Here is a 20,172-nt window from a genome sequence, read left to right as displayed (position 1 = left end):
AGTACTGGCTGTATTCCAGAAACTGTTTGCTAAGTACTTTCTTTTTTTTCTTTTTTTTTTTTTTTTTTGTATTTTTCTGAAGTTGGAAACGGGAAGGCAGTCAGACAGACTCCTGCATGCACCCTACCGGGATCCACCCGGCATGCCCACCAGGGGGTGATGCTCTGCCCATCTGGGGCGTTGCTCTGTTGCAACCAGAGCCATTCTAGTGCCTGAGGCAGAGGACATGGAGCCATCCTCAGTGCCCGGGCCAACTTTTTGCTCCAATGGAGCCTGGAATGCAAGAGGGGAAGAGAGAGACAGAGAGGAAGGAGAAGGGGAGGGATGAAGAAGCAGGTGGGCGCTTCTCCTGTGTGCCCTGTCCAGGAATCGAACCCGGGATTCCTGCATGCCAGGTCGACGCTCTACCACTGAGCCAACCGGCCAGGGCCAACTTTCTTAAACATTTCATTCTTGCAGCAACCCTATGAGGTAGGAACTATAATCATTCCTACTTAATGATTGGGGAACTGAGATGCAGAGATACAAAGTCACTTGCCCAACATGACATAGTTAATAAGTCATAGTCAGAATCCAGATTCCTGGTTCCAGAGTCTTTTTTTAAAGATTGATTTCAGAGAGAAGAAGAGGTAGGGGGAGTGGGAAGCATCAACTCACAGTAGTTGTTTCTCATATGTGCCTTGACCGGGCAAGCCCAGGGTTTTGAACCGGCGACCTCAGCATTCCAGATCGATGCTTTATCCACTGCGCCACCGCAGGTCAGCCTCTAGAGTCTTTGATCTTTATCATTGTGTTAGTTTGCTAGGGCTTCCATAACAGAGTACCATGGACTGGGTGGCATAAACAACAGAAATTTATTTTCTCACAATGAAGCTAGACACCCAAGATCAGAGTGTCTATAGGTTTGATTTCTTTTGAGGCCTCTCTTCTTCACTTTCAGATGGTCAGCTTCTCACCATGTCTTCACATGGTCGCCGCTCTGTCTATGCAGTCAAATCTCCTCTTCTTAAAAGGACACCAGTCATATTGGATTAGGGCCCACCTATATGATCTCATTTAATTTTTTAAAATTTTTATTGATTTTAGAGTGAGGAGAGAGAAAGGGGGAGAGGGGAGCAGGAAGCATCAACTTGTAGTAGTTGCTTCTGGGGTGTGCCTTGACTGGGCAAGCTGAGGGTTTTGAACCAGTGACCTCAGCATTCCAGGTTGATGCTCTATCCCAGTGGTCCCCAGCCCCTGGGCCGCGGACTGGTACCGATCTGTGGGCCATATGGTACCAGTCCGCAGACAAAGAATAAATAAATTACATTATTTCTGTTTTATTTACATATATTTAAGTCTGAACGATGTTTTATTTTATTTATTTATTTTTTTAAAGACTTTATTCAATTTTCAGAGAGGAGAGAGAGGGAAAGAAGGAGAGAGAGAGAGAAAGGGGAGGAGCAGGAAGCATCAACTCCCATAATGTGCCTTGACCAGGTAAGCCTGGGGTTTCGAACCGGCAACCTCAGTCTATGCTTTATCCCACTGCGCCACCACAGGTCAGGCGATGTTTTATTTTTAAAAAATGACCAGATTCCCTGTTACATCCGTCTAAGACTCACTCTTGACGCTTGTCTTGGTCACATGACACATTTATCCGTCCCACCCTAAAGGCTGGTCCGTGAAAATATTTTCTGACATTAAACCGGTCCGTGGCCCAAAAAAGGTTGGGGACCACTGCTCTATCCACTGTGCCACCACAAGTCAGGTACCTCGTTTAATATTAAGTATGTCTTTAAAGGCCTATCACCAAATACAGTCACATTCTGAGGTGCTAGGGTGTCGACATATACGATGTCAATGTATGAATTCTGGGGGACACTTCATTCCATAGGAGGCTTTGCTGCCTCCTATCAGTACCAACGAATCTAACACGATGTCAGGGCCCAGCATTGCTGTGTGTATCCTTACTTTCTCCCCCTTGCAGCTGGGAATCTAGTTTAAGCTGCTCAGATTTCCCCTTTCCCCTCAGGGAAGTTTACTTTCCTGAAGTGGCCGACGCTTCTTGTGGAGTGGGACACTGAAAGTTTCTCAAATGTCCCCTCCTTCCTGCTTGGCTCTATGCCTAATTACTACATTACTTACTCCAACAGTCTCTCAGCTGTGATTGGATTTGCTTCAGTGCCAACCAGCTGGCCCTGAGAGAATGAGACATAGGACTGCTAGATTTTGGTGGAGGAAGAAATGGAGGCAAGGAGTCGAAAGTTTGAAGCAGGAGAAGCCTGACTGAGGAACCTTCTGGAAAACCTCCCTGAAAGCTCATTCAGTTGTTCCCATCAGTCATTTAGTCAGTCAGCAAGCATTTCCCAGGTACTTTTCAACTCCAGGTCCTGAGTTCCAACCAGCAGGGATGAAGCACCTCCCCTGCTCAGAGGGCTCCCTATTGAAGGAGTAGGGAAAAGGCAACCTTCCAAAGGCTAAAGATGATCACATGATAGGGGTAGGGTTACGTTCAGGTCCAAGTCCCCTTACTGAAAAACCTCTACTAAGCCAGGTTAAATTTTAAGTAATCCAGAGCCAGGGCAGTTCCTGTAACTCTCCACTTGAGCAAACCTGACTGACACCTCACATCCCCTCACCCCACCCCAGAATTTCACACCAAAACTAATCTCCTGGCTAAGCCTTGCTCACTAACCCTATAAAAGCTTAAATCTTCAGATAACTCAGGGCTGACGCCACTAAGGTCACAGCCCATCTGTTCGTAGATGCATAAACAAATTTCTTATAAAACTAATCAGGCCTTCTGTGTTCCCCGCTTTGGCAATCTAACAGGTAGTAAAAGAAACTGGAATAGCTAGGGAAGGATGGGATCTCATCCAGAGAAATCAGGGAAAGCTTCTTAGAGGAGGCAAGAAGGCAAGCTTCTATTGTTCCAACAAGGGTGGAAGGCTGGCATTTTGATAAAAGAGCACAGCAAGTGCAAAGGCCTGAAGGGCAGATAAAAATCAACTATTTGTGTATGTACCTGGATATATAAAAATGGGAAGCAGTCAAAGCTTGCATTGGTAGAATCTTTTACTGTCCAGTGCCCCCCTACCCCCGTCACCCTCAGAACTAAACCCAAGCCCTGACTGGCCCAGCTCACTTCTTTGTCCTCATGACCCTGTACCCATACTGCACTCATTACTCTATTACTCCTTTCATGGTCCTTGGATTCCTTTCATTTTGACCGTAGGACCTTTGCACTTGCCTGAGATGTTATAACTAATAAACTCTGCCTTTCTGTTCCCTTTTTCCCAATTCATTCTCATTTCTCAGGTCCACCTCCTCATAGAGGCCATCCCTAAAGCCAGCCTGTCTAAAGTCATGGAATATTTCTCTTTTTCTTGTTTACAGCCCATCTCGCCCACTGAACTATGCCTCCATGAAGCAAAGATTTTAATCTTTTTGTTCGTGGACATGTTCCCAGCATCTAGAATAGTATCTAGCCCACAATAGGTATCCAATAAATACAATGTGTCCGTAAAGTCATGGTGCACTTTTGACCGGTCACAGGAAAGCAACAAAAGATGATAGAAATGTGAAATCTGCACCAAATAAAAGGAAAACTCTCCCAGTTTCATACCTATTCAATGAAGTTCGATGTGGGCTCACGCACAGATTTTTTAGGGCCCCTTAGGTAGCTATCCCGTATAGCCTCTAGAGACTCGTCACTGACTGATGGCCTACCAGAACGGGGTTTCTCCACCAAACTGCTGGTTTCCTTCAACTGCTTATCCCACCGAGTAATGTTATTCCTATGTGGTGGCACTTCGTTATAAACGTGCCAATATTCACGTTGCACTTTGGTCATGGATTTGAATTTAGTGAGTCACAGAACACACTGAACTTTCCTCTGTGCCGTCCACATCTCGACTGGCATGGCCGTGGGCTGCTCCACTGTATACACGGTGTTACATCATCATCTGCGCATGTGCACATTCTGCCACATCATCCTACAGAAACTAGGAGGGTTTTCCTTTTATTTGGTACAAATTTCACATTTCTATCATCTTTTGTTGCTTTCCTGTGACCGGTCAAAAGTGCACCATGACTTTACAGACACGCTGTATTTCAACAATTAATTAAATGAATATGAATGTGCTAATATATTACCTGAATCATTTTTTATTAAGTTTTTAAATGTACTGATTTTAGAGAGAGAGGAAGGGAAAGGAGAGAGAAAGAAACAGATTTGTGTTCCACTTTTTATGCATTCATTGGTCGACTCTTGCATGTGCCCTGACCAAGGATCAAACTCACAACCTTGGCGAATGGCAGCAATGCTCTATCCAAATGAGCTACCTGGCCAGGGCCAATAATTTTTTTTTTTCTTTCTGAAGTTGGAAACCGGGAGGCAGTTAGACAGACTCCCATATGCGCCCAAACGGGATCCACCCAGCATGCCCACCAGGGGGCGATGCTCCGTCCATCTGGGGCGTTGCTCTGTTGCAACCAGAGCCATTCTAGCACCTGAGGCAGAGGCCACAGAGCCATCCTCAGCGCCCGGGCCAACTTTGCTCCAATGGAGCCTCGGCTGTGGGAGGGGAAGAGAGAGACAGAGAGGAAGGAGAGGGGGAGGGGTGGAGAAGCAGGTGGGCGCTTCTCCTGTGTGCCCTGGCCGGGAATCGAACCCGGGACTCCTGCACGCCAGGCCGACGCTCTACCACTGAGCCAACCGGCCAGGGCCCCAATAATTTTTTTTAAAAATATTTTATTTATTGATTTTCAGAGAGAGGGGAGAGAGAAAGGTGGAGGGAAGGAACAGGAAGCATCAACTCATAGTTGCTTTTTGTATTTGCCTTGACTGGGCGAGCCTGGAGTCTCGACTCCTGGTCAACACCTTATCCACTGTGTCACCACAGGTCAGTCAATACTTCTTTCTTTTTTTTTTTTTTTTAAAGAAAAGTTATATGTTGAAACTCTTGCAGGGGAGAGATGATGAGAGTCTGAGGCCATTGGAGCAATGTGGCTGTTAAAGGAATGACAGGGAGAGGGAACACTGGCCTTACTCCTGCTAGAAAGGCAGTGGGAGAGGGGGTTCAGGGCTTGAGATGGGGCCTAGGCGTCCAGGGTTCCTAAGAAAGAGGGTGGGCATGGAGTCTGGGAGGAGGGTAGGTTTTCTGTGGGGATGTTTGCTCAGGGCTCACGGTGCAGGGGGGAAGGGAAAGGAGGTAGCAGTGGGGGGCACAGGGTAGTGTCAGCTCAGAATGGGGAGGGTTTTTTTTGTTATCCTTGCTCGAGCCAGCGACCTTGGATCCAAGCTGGTGAGCTTTGCTCAAGCCAGATGAGCCCGCATTCAAGCTGGTGACCTCGGGGTCTGGAACCTGGGTCCTCCGCATCCCAGTCCGATGCTCTATCCACTGCGCCACCGCCTGGTCAGGCTCAGAATGGGGAATTTACTGGTGGGAATAAGCCTACAGGCATGTGTACTCGGAGGGGCTATAAGGCAACTTATCAGGAACAGTGGCTGGTTGTGTTCCAGAAGGACAGAGAAGCTTTGAACAAATATATATATATTTTTACTTTTAGGAGTTATACATTTACTTAGTGACTGTAAGAAAATAAAAATTGTGATTTTTATTATTGCTTTGAATGAGGCTAAAATACAATGAAAACATTTACAGTCAACTTCCTGGTAGCCTAGTTTTAGGAGAATTTGGCTTCTAGGAGAAATTATGATTGATGGCACCTTCCTGTTTCCCTCCCCAACACTTCCTTGTCGTCCAAGTGTACTTCTTTGAAATCACTATCACACCTTGTAATTAAATAATTCTAAAGATTCAACGTTTGTCTACCCCCACCACCCCTAACTCCTTGGGGAAGCACCACTGTAGTCCTGGAGGTATGACGAGACTTGGTGTGTAGCAAGCTCTTAGGAGCAGCTGATGAAACAGGGTCACAGATGGGTGTGTTTGACCCGGGTCTGAGGAATCTGGGCTGGGAGGATCTGCGAGAGCTGAGTAGGTTCTACGAGGCAGGGCTGGAGGTTGCTGAGACGAATATTGGGGGTTTATGTAACCGAAATGGGGTCCCTGAGAGGCAGGGATGGAGGTCTGTGTGAAGAGGTAGTGGAGATCCCCAAAAGGTGTTAAGTGGGGTGTTAAGCAATAGCCACTGGTGAATCTGAGATGATGGATTAAGGCCAGGCTGAGATGGGAGTCATAGGCGGCACCCAATAGGCAGATGGGGCTCACTGTGGGAGGGGAGAATGAGAAGTCTGTGACAAGGGACAGTACAGAGCTATTGTTGCACAGTTGGGGTGGGAGTCCTGTGCTACTGTATTTCCCCAGGTATAAGACGCATTTATTTTCCCCGAAAAATTTGGGGTCTATAAACTGGGTACATCTTATACAGTGGTTGTGGCATTTAAAATGCCATAGATGGACCTGAGGATGAGGCAATATATGAAGACAGTGATTTGTCATCAGACACAGATGAGGACAAGCTAATGGATGGGAGTTTATGACAGTGATGAGGAGTTGTATGAATTTTATGATGAATAAAACTTGAGTTCAGTAATTTTATGTAATACATTTTTTTTTCAAAGTTCGGGCCCCCAAATTAAGGTGCATCTTATACATGGGAACATCTTATACATGGGGAAATACGGTAATTGGAGGCCCTTGTGACAGAATTGGGTGGTCCAGGTGAGGTGGGAAGAGGGGTTGCAAATGTGGGGGATACTGTGTGCATTGGTAATAAGGTCCTAGTTGCAGAGTTGGGGGGTCTCACATGCAGTGGAGACGTGTGTGACAGAGTTGGGGAGTCAGGTCCAGTGTGACAGCGATAGGACGGTGTGTAAAGTTGGGGGTTCAAATGAGGGGGGAAAGGGGGCCACATAAGCTGGTGACTGTACGATAGAGGCGGATCTGGGGGGAGCCCGCTCGGGAATGCTGGGGTTCCTGCGGGCCACTGCGGGGCTTCTAGGACTGAGGGTCGGCGGCGGCTCCCGGGCGCCCCCTGGCGGCCCCGACATCGCCGCCGCCGTCGCGGCTCCCACAATGCTCGCGTAGCCCCGCTTCGGCTCCCGTGGCGGCGGCGTCTCCAAGATGGCGCAGACGATCTTCGAGGCCCTTGAGGGTGAGCGGCGGCGGTGCCGAGGGAAGCGGCTGTTCCGCGTTGCGCCCCCTCCCGCCGCGCCCTCGCAGCGCGGGGCCCAGGGCGCCGGGCGGCCGCGGGGCGGGCGGAGGACGCCGGGGCTGGAACAGCCCGGGGGGAGGGGCGCGCGCGGGAACAGCCGCGGGAGCCGAGGCCTGGCGGCGGGGTGGGGGCAGCGAGACCGAACAGCGGGCTCGGGCACCGGAGCAGCGGGGACAGAGCCCTGGGAGGGAGGGAGGGAGCAGCGGGACCGGAACAGCCGGGGAGGCCGGGCCCGGTGGGAGGGGGGCCTCGGGCCGGAACAGCGCCAGCTGCGGGCGGGCGCGGGCGGGCTTTCCTGGAGGGAACAGCCGGCGAGGGTGGGCCGGCGGGGCCCGGACCGCGCAGGGTGGAGGCTGGCAGTGCTGTGGGCGCTGCTGCGGCCCGGGCGGGCCCTAGCGGTCTGCGCGCTTGTCTCGAGCGCCGACTGTGTGCCCTGTGCTGTGACCCAGTCTCAGATTCACACCGAGAAAGGCGTGCAAGGCCAGGACGTGGTGCCCACAAGGCTGCACACGCTGGCGCCTATTCTGGGCACCCTCCTCCAGCGTTTTATAAACTAAGACCAAGAAGGGAAGGGTACCAAAGGTGTGCCTGGCTGGGACGGGATGCTCCCAGACCCAAACCAGCAACCACGGGTCACGGGCTGATGGTTCGGTGCTCTGCAAGACCCTGGAGTGGGAGTGGGCCTGGGGCGCAGGGGATTGCGGAGTTTGGAGACAGCGGACCCCGAAGGCCTGCTGGAAGTCGTGGAGGAAGCCTCAGCGACTTCAGGGTTAGGGCATGATGTTGGGGGCATGCAGGCCCACAGATGTTTTTGGAAGGATAACATCTGTGATAGGATGAGCACACACACAGTAATTCGAGTGCAGACTGAAAGGAGGACAGACGAATGGTATGTGGCTTGGGCCGTGAGTGCCGCAGCCCCCCAGAAGATCTCCGTCTGCCACATGCCTTCACTTCTTAGAGAATCAGGTCTTCACCCTGAAGTGGGGTGTACCCTTTCCCCCCATTAGAAAGGTTCTGTTTCAGGAATACTCACTGAACCAACAGTCTCTGCCCCACAGTCCGGTGGGCAGCAGATAGAAATGATAGAACGAGCAGTTGCAGAATTACAGAAAAGGCAAACAAGGCAAATCACCTCAACTGCGGCATTCGCTGCGATGATGGTGATAGAAGCGGAGGGCCAGGGTCGGTGGTGGGACCGTCTGGGAGGCCGATAGGATGCCGCGAGGTTTTTCTTTAAGTTACACGCGCTTCCTCAGTGTTTGAATTTTTACTGCAAGAATGTGTCTGTGCCTGACCAGGCGGTGGCACAATGGATAGAGCGTCGGGCTGGGATGCCGAGAACCCAGGTTCGAGACCCCAAGGTCGCCAGCTTTTGCGCCTGCAGCTTGGACCCAAGGTCGCTGGCTCGAGCAAGGGGTTACTCGGTCTGCTGAAGGCCCGTGGTCAAGGCACAGATGAGAAAGCAATCAATGAACAACTAAGGTGTTGCAATGTGCAACGAAAAACTAATGATGCTTCTCATCTCTCTGTTACTGTCTGTCTGTCCCTGTCCATCCCTCTCTCTGACTCTCTCTCTGTCAATGTAAAAAAAAAAGAATGTGTCTGTGTATTGAGTGATGAGGAAATGAAAGGAAAAGCCCGTTCCTGGGGCAGTGTGATGCATGCTGGGGGAGGAGGAGGGCAGCAGAACAGTGGCGTCTATCTAGAGATGGCCCAGGCGGCGGGTGCTATGTCTGCAAAGCTCTGGGGGCAGAGAGGTCTTCTAGGGCTCACAGAGGTTCATGTGGGTGAGCAGCTAGAGATGAGGCTTCTGAACTTGATCTTGGATTCAGTGTGGAGCGAGGAAAAGGTTTTCAGCAGGGGAGCAAAACAATGTGATGTATATTTCATAAAGTTCACCCCGGCTGCTCTGAGAACACACCGGAGGAGGCCAGAGTGGCAGCAGGAAGGTGAGTGAGGTGACAGCGCTTGTCTTGCTGAGAACTGACGGTGGCATGGGCCGAGGGGCAGCTGTGAGGATGGAGAGAAAAGGCATCTGAATGGTATTTGGGAAGCAGAATAGGCGAGATTTGCTGAAGGACTGGAAATGGAGGGAGTGAGGGGAGATAGGGTGAGGGAAGAAGCAAGGGGTGCCCCGGGGGCTGTGCTGGGTGGCCAGTGGTGCCCTGTCCTTACCGACGAGGATACTGGAAGAGAAACAAACTTAGGGTGACACATTTAGTTTAGCTCAGTTTAGATAGGCAGCATTTTTTTTAAAAGATTTTTTTTTTTTTTTAGAGCAGTTTTAGGTTTCTAACAGAGTTGAAAGGCAGGTGTACAGGTTTACTGGATACCTCCTGACCCCACACAGGTGCAGCCTCCCCACTACTGACCCAACTCACCAGAGGTGAGCCTGTATTGACGCGTAACCACCCCAAGTTCATGCTTTACCTCAGGGTTCACTCTTGGTGTTATGCATTCTAGTGGACAGATGTGTAATGACATGTGGCCATTATAATACCACAGACTATTTTCTGCCCTAAAATCCTCTATCTTTTTATTGTTTCCATACTTTTGACAGGCAGTATTTTTTTAAAATTAAAATATTTATTTTGAAATAATTTTTTCCTAAGGATTCACATGCACTTATAAGAAATAATAGAGTTCCCATTTACACTTTACCTATATTATATTATCAAGGTAGTATCTTGAAAAACTATCCTGTCATATACAAGCTGTCAACACACAAAGGTTCTTTCACAACAAGATGTTGCCCTTTTATAGCCACACCCACCTCCTTCTCTGATGCCTGCCAACCACTAGTCTGCTCTCCATTTCTTTTTTATTTTTATTTTTTTATTTTTTATTTTTTTCATTTTTCCGAAGCTGGAAACAGGGAGGCAGTTAGACAGACCAGGATCCACCCGGCATGCCCACCAGGGGGCGGTGCTTTGCCCCTCTGGGGCATCACTCTGTTGCATCCAGAGCCATTCTAGCGCCTGAGGCAGAGGCCACAGAGCCATCCCCAGCGCCCGGGCCATCTTTGCTCCAATGGAGCCTCGGCTGCGGGAGGGGAAGAGAGAGACAGAGAGGAAGGAGAGGGGGAGGGGTGGAGAAGCAGATGGGCACTTCTCCTGTGTGCCCTGGCCGGGAATCAAACCCTGGACTTCTGCACGCCAGGCTGACGCTCTACCACTGAGCCAACCGGCCAGGGCCCTAAGATTTTGTCATTTTAAGAATATGATGTAGCCCTGGTGGGTTGGCTCAGTGGTAGAGTGTTGGCCCAGTGTGTGGAAGTCCTGGGTGTGATTCTGGCCAGGGCACACAGGAGGAGCGCCCATCTGCTTCTCCACTCTTTCCCCTTCAACTTTATTTCTCTCTTCCCCTCCCGCAGCCAAGGCTCCATTGGAGCAAAGTTGGCCCGGGCGCTGAGGATGGCTCTCTGGCCTCTGCCTCAGGCACTAGAATGGCTCTGGCTGTAACAGAGAAACGCTCCCTGGTGGGCATGCCGGTGGATCCCGGGCGGTCTTGTGTGGGAGTAGGTCTCTGCCTCCCTGCTTCTCACTTCAGAAAAATACAAAAAAAAAAAAAAAAAAAGAATATGATGTAAATGGAATCACAGTATATAACCTTTGAGATTGGCCTTTTTAAACTTACCATAATTCCGTGCAGATTCATATATGGTTGTGTATATCAATAGTTTTGTTCCTTTTTATGGCTGAGTAGTATTCCCTGGAATATAAACAGTTTTTTTATTTTTAAAATTGATTGGTTTAGAGAGACAGAGAGAGGAAGGGGGTTGCAGAGAGGAGAGAGAAACATTCATTTGTTATTCTACTTATTTGTGCGGTCAGTGGTCACTTCCCACATGTGCCCTGACCAGGGAGGAACCTGCAGCTTTGGTGTTTTCTGGACAGTGCTCTGACTGAGCTAACTGGTCAGGGCCTTTTTTTTGAGAGAGAGTATGTTGATTAAAGCTGGGGACAGTGAAATAAGGAAGGGCTTAGGACAGAAGCAGCAACAGGAGCGACAAGACAGGGCTGCTTTGGCTCTCTAGAAATGTGATGGGAAAGAAGTGAACCAAGGCGGGGCTGCTGTCGCTCACTGGAGAGTCAGAGAAAAGGGGGCCTTGGGGACAGGTTCACGATTAGCCCAGGAGGAGCTGCCGCTGCCCATTGCTCCCCTGGTTGCAAGTTTCCTGGGGTCCCTTAGAGTTTAGGAGAGGCCCGCTGTGAGGGAAGAAGAGGGTGAAGGAAAAGGGGAGGCGTGTTCCTGGGAGGGACAGTGTACCTGGATATTACCAGTTTAACCGTTCCTTGTTGAAGGACTTGTGAGTGGGTTCCATTGTTTTTTACTATTATAAGTAATACTGCTATGAATGTTCATGGACAGATTTGCACACAAACGCTAACATACAGTTTTGCCTAAAACAGTAGACGATTTACTGAAACTCAGGAAAGCATGAACTGCGATATTAGGGAGAACTGATCTAGGGGTGAAGGAGGCTGCCCAGGGAGTATAAGAGGGAAAGGAGAGAGAGTCCAGATGGAAGGAACCCTTCAAAATAGAAATATTGAATATTTAGGGATGCCTGACCTGTGGTGGCGCAGTGGATAAAGCATCGACCTGGAAACGCTGAGGTCGCCGGTTCAAAACCCTGGGCTTGCCTGGTCAAGGCACATATGGGAGTTGATGCTTCCTGCTCCTCCCTCACCCTTCTCTCTCTCTCTCTCTCTCTCTCTCTCTCTCACTCTCTCTCCTCTCTAAAAATTAATAAAAAAATTAAATTAAATTAAAAATAGAAATATTTAGGGGATGGACAGGAGAACCAGAGAGCAAAGGAGGCCGGGAAGGAGCGAACAGAAAGGCGGGAGAAGGCCTGGCCTGGGAAAGCCCTGGCTGAGTAGCTCAGTTGGTTAGAGCGTTGTCCCTGTTCGCCAAGGCTGTGGGTTGCATCCCCGGTCAGGGCGCATACCAGAATCACCCAGTGAATGCATAAATAAGTGGAAGCAAAGAGATGTTTCTCTCTCTCCTTCTTCCTTTCTCGCAAATCAATTAAAAAAAGAAAAAAGTTGACCCAAGAAGGGTGGTGTCCTAGAGCCAAAGAAGGGGTGTTTCTGGAAGAAATGTCCGGTGCTGCCAGGTGGTCTTTGGTGATATTGGAGGAATGGTGGGGCTTGAGCCCCCCTGGAGTGAGTGAAGGAGGATGGGCAGGGGGAGGGTGTGGGACAGCTCTCATCAGATGTTTGATGTGTTGAGAAGAGGAGAGATGGGAACATGGGTTTGGGGGAGGGCATTCTAGAGAGACCTGAGCGTGCGTCACAGCTCAGCGGGAAGTAGTGGCCCAGTGTCAGCGGAGGGGCTAGCTGGTGGCGAGTGGTTTTTGAGGAGCAGGAGGAGAGCCAGGGGAGAGAGCTGGCTTCAGGGGGGATACAGCCTGCATGGTGACAGGGAAAACTCTGGGTTCACTTGGGCTGCAGGAGCTATTGGCTGTAACTTGCATTGCAGTTAGATGCCCAGGGTGGGCACCTAGGTGAGAGGTGAGAGGTGAGAGGTGGGAGGCAGAGCATTGGCTGTGGAGACAGAGAAGGAGGCACTCACTGGTTCATTTGGGAGGTAGCAGTATGCTGTGGTTCCATTTAGGTGTGACTAAGCCTGTCCTCCAGCTAGTGACGTGGCTAGAAAAGTGTACTACTATGCACCTCAACAGTGACAACTAATTGGAAAACACGAAAGTAGTGCGCTTCTCAAGAATCCCCTGAGTACAAATCAAAACGATGCTATTTACTGAGGAACAGAAAAGACACGCACGCCTTGGAAAACAAGGGAGGCAAGGACCCCAGAGTGCAGACGGGTTTGTGGGATTTGTGGATGTGGATGGGGAAGACTTGGTAACGTGACTTTCAGAGGGGCTGTGTCACTTAGAATTAGACTCAGCCATGATTAAGAGAGCAGGCAGCACAACCTATCAGTGGCTTAAATAGGCTTAGAAATTCACTTGTCTCATATCGGAGTTAGGGGGAAGACAGTCCAGAGCTATGAGCGTGACTGTGTTCCACAAGAATCTCAGAGGCTCGGGATTTTCCCACTTTTTCGCCCTGTAATCTCTAGAGTATGTCCCTAGTCCTTGTGATCTGGGATGGTGGCTAGAATTCCCACCGTCATATTTTTGTTTTCGGAAGCAGGATGGAGGATGGGACAAAGAACAGGGTCACGTGCCAGGCAGCTCTTAAGAAAACTGCCCAGAAACTGCCATATACATCCCATTGGCTGGACCTTAGATGTTTCCTGGCTGCAGGAGTGGCTGGGAAGTGTCATCTTTCTTCTGGAAGCGTGTTTTCAGCCGAAGTCTTGGGCTCCATTGCAGTGGAAACAGGAGAGCATGTGTATCGGGGCATAGCCAGCTGTCCTTGCCCTCGGGACCTCGCAGTGGGTCTGGCTTGTAAGGGTGAGGTCAGAGCAGGATGCTGGGCCCACCTTCCAAAGAGGCTGCGTTTCTCTCCTCAGGAATGGACAATCAGACTGTCCTGGCCGTCCAGTCGTTGTTGGATGGCCAGGGAGCTGTCCCTGACCCAACGGGCCAGAGTGTCAACGCACCCCCTGCTATCCAGCCACTGGGTGAGTATCTGCTCAGGTTCACCGGTGGGAAGGGTGAGTGGCTGCTCATGAAGAACGAGTGGTACTCGTGCGGGGATGTGGGAGCGGACTGCCCACTGTGGTCCCCAGGGTGTCCTCCGGTGTCTGAACCTTCGCGCCTTCCTCCTAGCCTGGAGCCTCAGGCTAGTGCTTTCTCTGCTTACCTCTGAAGACACCCTCTCTCAATCACTTACCGAACGTGGGGATCATGGCCCCGGGAAGGGCTAGGAGTCCTGATGCTGGGCAGTGCTTGTACCTTTGACCCAGAAGTCATGGCTTAGCCTTTTCTCAGGAAAGAACAGGCTGAGCGTGAATCTCTCCAAGCTGTAGGCCATGCCCCTGAGACACAGAGAGGGCAACGAACCTCCTTTAGAGCCCTGTGTGAGTCTTTGTGTTCAGTTCTTTATTCCGCAAACGTATCTGACTACCTTGGGAACCACGCTGGGGACAGAGAGATACACACCTAAGTTTGAATCGTTGTGTCTATAGTTCCTGGCTCTGTGATTTTTGGCCAAGTGAGTTAACCTCCCTGTGTCTTGAGTTTTCACCTCTGTAAAATGGGGACAGTTGTCCTACCTCATAGGAATCTTGTGAGGATACTCAGGAATACGTTTTTAGCTATTATAAATAAGAAATGTAAGTTTCTTGTGGTTTGTACAAGATTAAAGTTTATTTTCCCTTTACAGGAAGTACTGGTGGGCATTTGGGGTGGGAATGGCGAGACTCAGACCCCTCTCTGCGGCTGTGCTGCCTTCACCACGCGGTCTCAGGTGGCTGCTCCAGCCTCTCGTTTCTGTTCCCTCATTCCAGCCAACGTGCAGAGAAGGAAGCAGTAGAAGTCCTACTCCTTCCCTTTGAGAGAAAGTTGCATAGTAGACTTCCGTCCCTTGTCCTGTTGGTTAGAGTTCAGTCACACGGCATGTCTAGCTGCAAAGAAGGCAGAGACATATAGTCGTTAACTAGACAGCCATGTTTCCCACTAAAATTTGTGCTGAGAGTGAATATTGAATGAGATGATTAGACATTTCTGCCAAGTGCTTAGTACAGTGGATGGCCTGGGATAGGCCCTCAGTAATGTGGTGTTTACTGTAGCTAATCATTCATTTAGTTTTTCATTCATTCAACAAACATCCACTGAGGGCCTTCTGTGTGCCCAGGGAATACTGCAGTTATGGTGAAAAAAAAGTAAGACATATTTCTTCCTTTAGGAGATTCACCGTCTGGTGGTGATGGGAAATGCGTCATACGAGAGGCATGCCTAGAGGAAGGAACTGTGACCATTGCTTTAGGAAGGCTTCCTGGAGGAGATGACATCTGAGCTGAACTTTGTAGAATGAGTTGGTCTGAGTAAGGCAGCGTGACAGGGAAATGGGATGCAAAGTCACAGAGGAGTGTGATCATATGGCCTGTTTGGCGACTAATAAGTACATTCAGGCAGGATAAAGATTCTGAAGTTCTCAATTTTGCAGCAAACTCACGTGGCTGTTTCCTGATTCTAATTTTTGTAGACCTTCATGCACATGGCTGGAAACTCCCACAGGTCCCTATATGGTTTTGGAAGCTCCTAGGAAGCACAGAGTTGGCGCTTGACCCATGCTCATAGAATCTCAGATCCAGAGAATACTGGTAGATCTGCTGTTCTCCTTGTCCAGATGCAGGTCTCCCATTTCTCACTGTAATGCCCCCTCCATTATTCTTGCTTTTTTCTATTCCCTCCTTCTGCTACTCTGCGTTGTGACCCCGAGATGATGAGGATGTCTTTCTCTGCGGGAAGTGTAAGAAGCAGTTCAACTCACTGCCGGCATTTATGACCCACAAGCGGGAACAGTGCCAGGTGAATGCCCCCCCCCTGGCCACAGTCTCACTGGCCACCAACAGTATCTATACGCCTTCAGCAGCTCCCACAGCCGTCCAGCAGGCCCCGCCTCCTGCAAATCGCCAGGTATTCATTCAATTTATTAATTCACCCATTCAGCAAGTCTCTTGAGCACTCACTTTGTGTCAGGCACTAGGGGTACAGAGATGGACACACAGACCAAGTCACCGCCCTCATGAGTTGAGTGAGGTAGTATTCAAAAAATTTGTAGATACACTTTTTTTTCAAAATGTTAAATGCAGAGAGACAGGGAATGCCAAGATAGGGGTGAGCGTTTTTTTTTTGCCATTTTCATATATGACATTGGCGAAAGGCTCTGTGGAGAAGTGACATCTGAGCAGAGACCTAAGTGAGGTGAGTCTAGCAGCCAGTTTGGGGAAGAGCATTACAAAAGTGTGGTTAGCAAGTGCAAAGGCCCTGAGGGAGGTGTGTGCTTGGTTTATCTCTGGAGCAGCAAGGAGGTGAGAGTGGCTGGAGCCGAATGAGTGAGGAGGACGAGAAACAATAAGGTCAGCGAGGCAACAGGGCATCTCAGTAGATCATGTGGGACTTGTGGACTTTTGCTCTGAGAGATGAGAGCCTTTGGAAGATTCTGAGTCAAAGAGGGATAGGGTCTGATTTACACTTTAACTAGGTCACTCTGGATGCTGTGCAGAGAATAGATTTTGGTGGTAGTCAAGAGAGAAAGCCAGGAGACCCATTAGGGGGCAGAGGATGGTGGTGGTAAAGGTCGCAAAAAGGATGGAATTTTGGAAATATTTTAAAGGTGGAGCTATGAGAGCTTGTGGATAGATTGGGTATGGGCTGTGAGCTCAAGAGGAGTCCCATGGGTGACTCCAGAGTTGGAGTTTCCGTTAACCAAAGTGGGGAACATGGCTAGGAGAAGATTCGGGGAGTGTCAGGAGTTCAGCTAGACATGTTGGATTTGAGGTGCCCATCGGACCTCTAAGTGGAGAAGGTGAAGATGCTGACAGGTACACACAACTGGAGGTCGGGGGAGAGCACCAGGCTGGAGGTTGTCTGGAGAAGCTTCCAGATTCCTCAGTCAAGAACACAGTTCTGGAGCAAAGACACCCAGGGTAGGGTCTCTTAGGGGGAATAAAGAATCCTTATAAAGGGAGCTGGGCGTGTCTCGGGATGCCAGGTCAAGGAGTCAAATTTACCTCTCACTTCCTCTTGTCTATTTATTTCTTTAAAACATGATCTTCATCTATTGTGTAGACATAGTCCTGTCATCATAATAAAAGTGACCCTGGCTGGGTAGCTCAGTTGATTAGAGCGTTGTCCCAACATGGCGTGGTTGCGGTTTGATCCCAGGTCAGGGCACATACAGTAATCAACCACTGAATACATAAATAAGTGGAGCAAGAAATTGATGTTTCTCTTTGTCTTCCTTCTTCTCTCTTTAAAATCACTCAATAAGGCCCTGGCTAAATGGCTCAGTGGTAGACTGTCGACCTGGCGTTCAGGAGTCCTGGGTTCAATTCCCGGCCAGGGCACACAGGAGAAGCGCCCATCTGCTTCTCCACCCCTCCCCCTCTCCTTCCTCTCTGTCTCTCTCTTCCTCTCCTGCAGCCAAGGCTCCATTGGAGCAAAGTTGGCCCCGGCGCTGAGAATGGCTCTATGGCCTCTGCCTCAGGCGCTAGAATGGCTCTGGTTGCAACAGAGCGACGCCCCAGATGGGCAGAGCATCGCCCCCTGGTGGGCATGCTGGGTGGATCCCGGTCAGGCGCATGCGGGAGTCTGTCTGATTGCCTCCCTGTTTCCAACTTCAGAAGAAAAAAAAAAAGAATAAAATTACTCAATAATAATAATAAAAGCAACAGGTAAACAGAACACCCTTTCCATCTACTGAGAGGAGCAGTCACTGCATATTTGACACTCTCTTGTAAGGTTTGCCTTTCATCCTATTAACCTGAGAGTGTATTACTTTTATTATCCATTTGTATGTCTGCAGTGTTTGCAAGTAATACATGTATGTATTCTCCTTTGCAAAAGAACGTTACAAATCAAGGTCCCTTTGGCACTATTCCTCTACTGACATTAACTACTGATGGACATTCTCCTCAACTGCTTAAGATATGTCCACCTATTTAAGTAGCCACAGGAATTATATAGTAGTATTGTTTTAGATTTTTAAAGAGTATATATAATACACATGTTATTATATAATTTGATTTTTTCATGCAATACCATTTACTTGCTAGATAGTATCTAATCCATGACTATATTATATTTTTTAACTCGTCCCCTTATTTATGGACATCGAGGCTATAAGAAACAACACTGTGCAGAATACTCTTGTTCATGAGCTCCCTGTGAGCATGTGTGTTTCTCTGGGATAGATGTCAGGAAGTATTATTGCTGGATCATAAAATATGTGCCTTACAGGGAGGTGTGACTTATTCTTCTCATTTGATAGATGGGAAAATGGAGGTTCAGAGAGGTGGAGTGACTTGCCCAGGGTCACACAGCAGCAGGGAGCATCAGAGGTGGAAATGAAATTCAGGTCTGTGGGACTTCGGAACCCAGATCTTTTGCATCATGCCCTCTTCTTCTTTCCAGACCCTCACACATCATTTTTTTTCCTTTCTCTCTTTCCCCCACCCCTTCTTCCTCTTCCCCACCCCCACTTTTCCTCTCCAGATCTCCACATATATCACAGTGCCCCCGTCCCCGCTGATCCAGACTTTGGTGCAGGGGAACATCTTGGTGAGCGATGACGTGCTCATGTCTGCCATGTCGGCTTTCACGTCCCTGGACCAGCCCATGGCCCAGGGACCCCCGCCTGTGCAGGTAAGGAGGAGACTGGCTTCCCATGAGATCTTGACTCGAGGCCCGCATGTTGACTCCTGCAGATTCAGAGTCTTGTAGAAAGCGGGCAGCGTGGCCCCAGCTCTTCCCGCACAGAGGAGATGGTGAGTCTCCCTGGCCCAGCCGTGCTGTGGACGGGAAAGCTGCCGTAGGCATGGGGGCCCGGATCATGACTTCGGAGTTTCATTGTTTGTGCAGACAATCTAGACAAGTTGATAGCGTATGGTCAGTGCCCCAGGTTGGCAACAGAGCCTCATCAACACAGGGAACCTTCTACAGGGTGGGTTCACAGATGCCAATCAAGAACCAGTCCCGCCCTGGCCAGGTAGCTCAGTTGGTTGGACATTGCTCCAGTATGCCAAGGTAACGGGTTTGATCCCTGGTCAGGGCACATATAAGAATCAGCTGGTGCCTGACCAGGCGGTGGTGCAGTGGATAGAGCATCAGACTGGGATGCAGAGGACCCAGGTTCGAGACCCTGAAGTCGCCAGCTTGAGCGCGGGCTCATCTGGTTTGAGCAAAAAGCCCACCAACTTGAACCCAAGGTCGCTAGCTCCAGCAGGGGGTTACTCCGTCTGCTGAAGGCCCGCGGTCAAGGCACATATGGGAGGGCAGTCAATGAACAACTGAGGTGTTGCAATGCTCAATGAAGAACTAATGATTGATGCTTCTCGTCTCTCTCTATTCCTGTCTGTCTGTCCCTGTCTATTCCTCTCTCTGACTCACATTCTGTCTCTGTAAAAAAAAAAAAAAAAGAATAAGCTGGTGAGTGCATGAATAAGTGGAACAGCAAACTAATGTCTCTTTCTCTTAAATCAATTACAATAAAAAGAACAATAAAAAGAAAAAAGCCTGACCAGGCAGTAGCGTAGTGGATAGAGCTTCGCCCTGGGATATTGAGGACCCAGGTTCCAAACCCCGAGGTCACCGGCTTGAGCGCAGGCTCATCCAGCTTGAGTGTGGGCTCACCAGCTTGAGCGCAGGGTCGCTGGCTTGAGCGTGGGATCGTAGACATGACCCCATGGTTGTGGGCTTAAGCCCAAAGGTCATTGGCTTGAAGCCCGAGGTCACTGGCTTGAGCCCAAGGTTGCTGGCTTGAGCTAAGGGTCATTGGCTTGGCTGGAGCCCCCCGGTCAAGGCACATGTGAGAAAGCAATCAATGGACAACTAAGGTGCCGCAACTATGAGTTGATGCTTCTCACCTCTCTCTCCCTGTCTGTTTGTCCCTGTCTGTCCCTCTCTCCCTCTGTCTCTCTCTTGTGTATGCTCTAAAAAACACCCCCCAAAAACAAAGAAACCAGTCCTACAGCCAGGCCTTTCTACAGACAACTACATTAGGCCTGCGGTATGAACTCATTCCTGTGCAAACTGGGTCATTGCCGACTTTCACAGAGAAAAGGAATAGCAGCCTGACCTGTGGTGGCACAGTGGATAAAGCGTCGACCTGGAAATGCTGAGGTCGCCGGTTCGAAACTCTGGGCTTGCCTGGTCAAGGCACATATGAGAGTTGATGCTTCCAGTTCCTCCCCCCCTTCTGTCTCTCCTCTCTCTCTGTCTCTCCCTCTCCTCTCTAAAATGAATAAAAAAAAAAAAAAAAAGAAAAGAAAGGAATAGCAGCACCTGGCTGATGACTCCTCTAAATTCTCCCATAATTTTGTTTCAATGCCCTATCTCAGCATCGTCCTCTGAGCTGCCTTGAG

General features: G+C 49.5%; 1 protein-coding gene across 3 annotated transcripts in view; it reads left to right on the top strand.

Moving 5' to 3' along the window:
* The first annotated feature begins 7,047 nt into the window (after positions 1-7,047).
* Positions 7,048-20,172, top strand: part of ZNF341 (zinc finger protein 341) — a 46,902-nt gene continuing 33,777 nt past the window's right edge. Inside the window, exons 1-4 of one of the 3 annotated variants that reach the window (XM_066384035.1) lie at positions 7,048-7,104; positions 13,654-13,764; positions 15,528-15,724; positions 18,305-18,454. In XM_066384035.1, coding sequence (XP_066240132.1) covers positions 7,074-7,104; positions 13,654-13,764; positions 15,528-15,724; positions 18,305-18,454 — 489 coding nt within the window. In that variant the 5' untranslated portion in view covers positions 7,048-7,073. Of the gene's footprint in view, positions 7,105-8,838; positions 9,117-13,653; positions 13,765-15,527; positions 15,725-18,304; positions 18,455-20,172 lie in introns of those variants that run through there. The other 2 variants (XM_066384034.1, XM_066384036.1) reach the window with 2 other exon arrangements.

The sequence above is a fragment of the Saccopteryx leptura genome, chromosome 5, assembly GCF_036850995.1.
Source record: "Saccopteryx leptura isolate mSacLep1 chromosome 5, mSacLep1_pri_phased_curated, whole genome shotgun sequence".
Classification (NCBI taxonomy): Eukaryota; Metazoa; Chordata; class Mammalia; order Chiroptera; family Emballonuridae; genus Saccopteryx; species Saccopteryx leptura.
The sequence above is the reverse complement of the archived record's forward strand: the minus strand, read 5'-3'. Positions and strand labels throughout refer to the sequence as shown.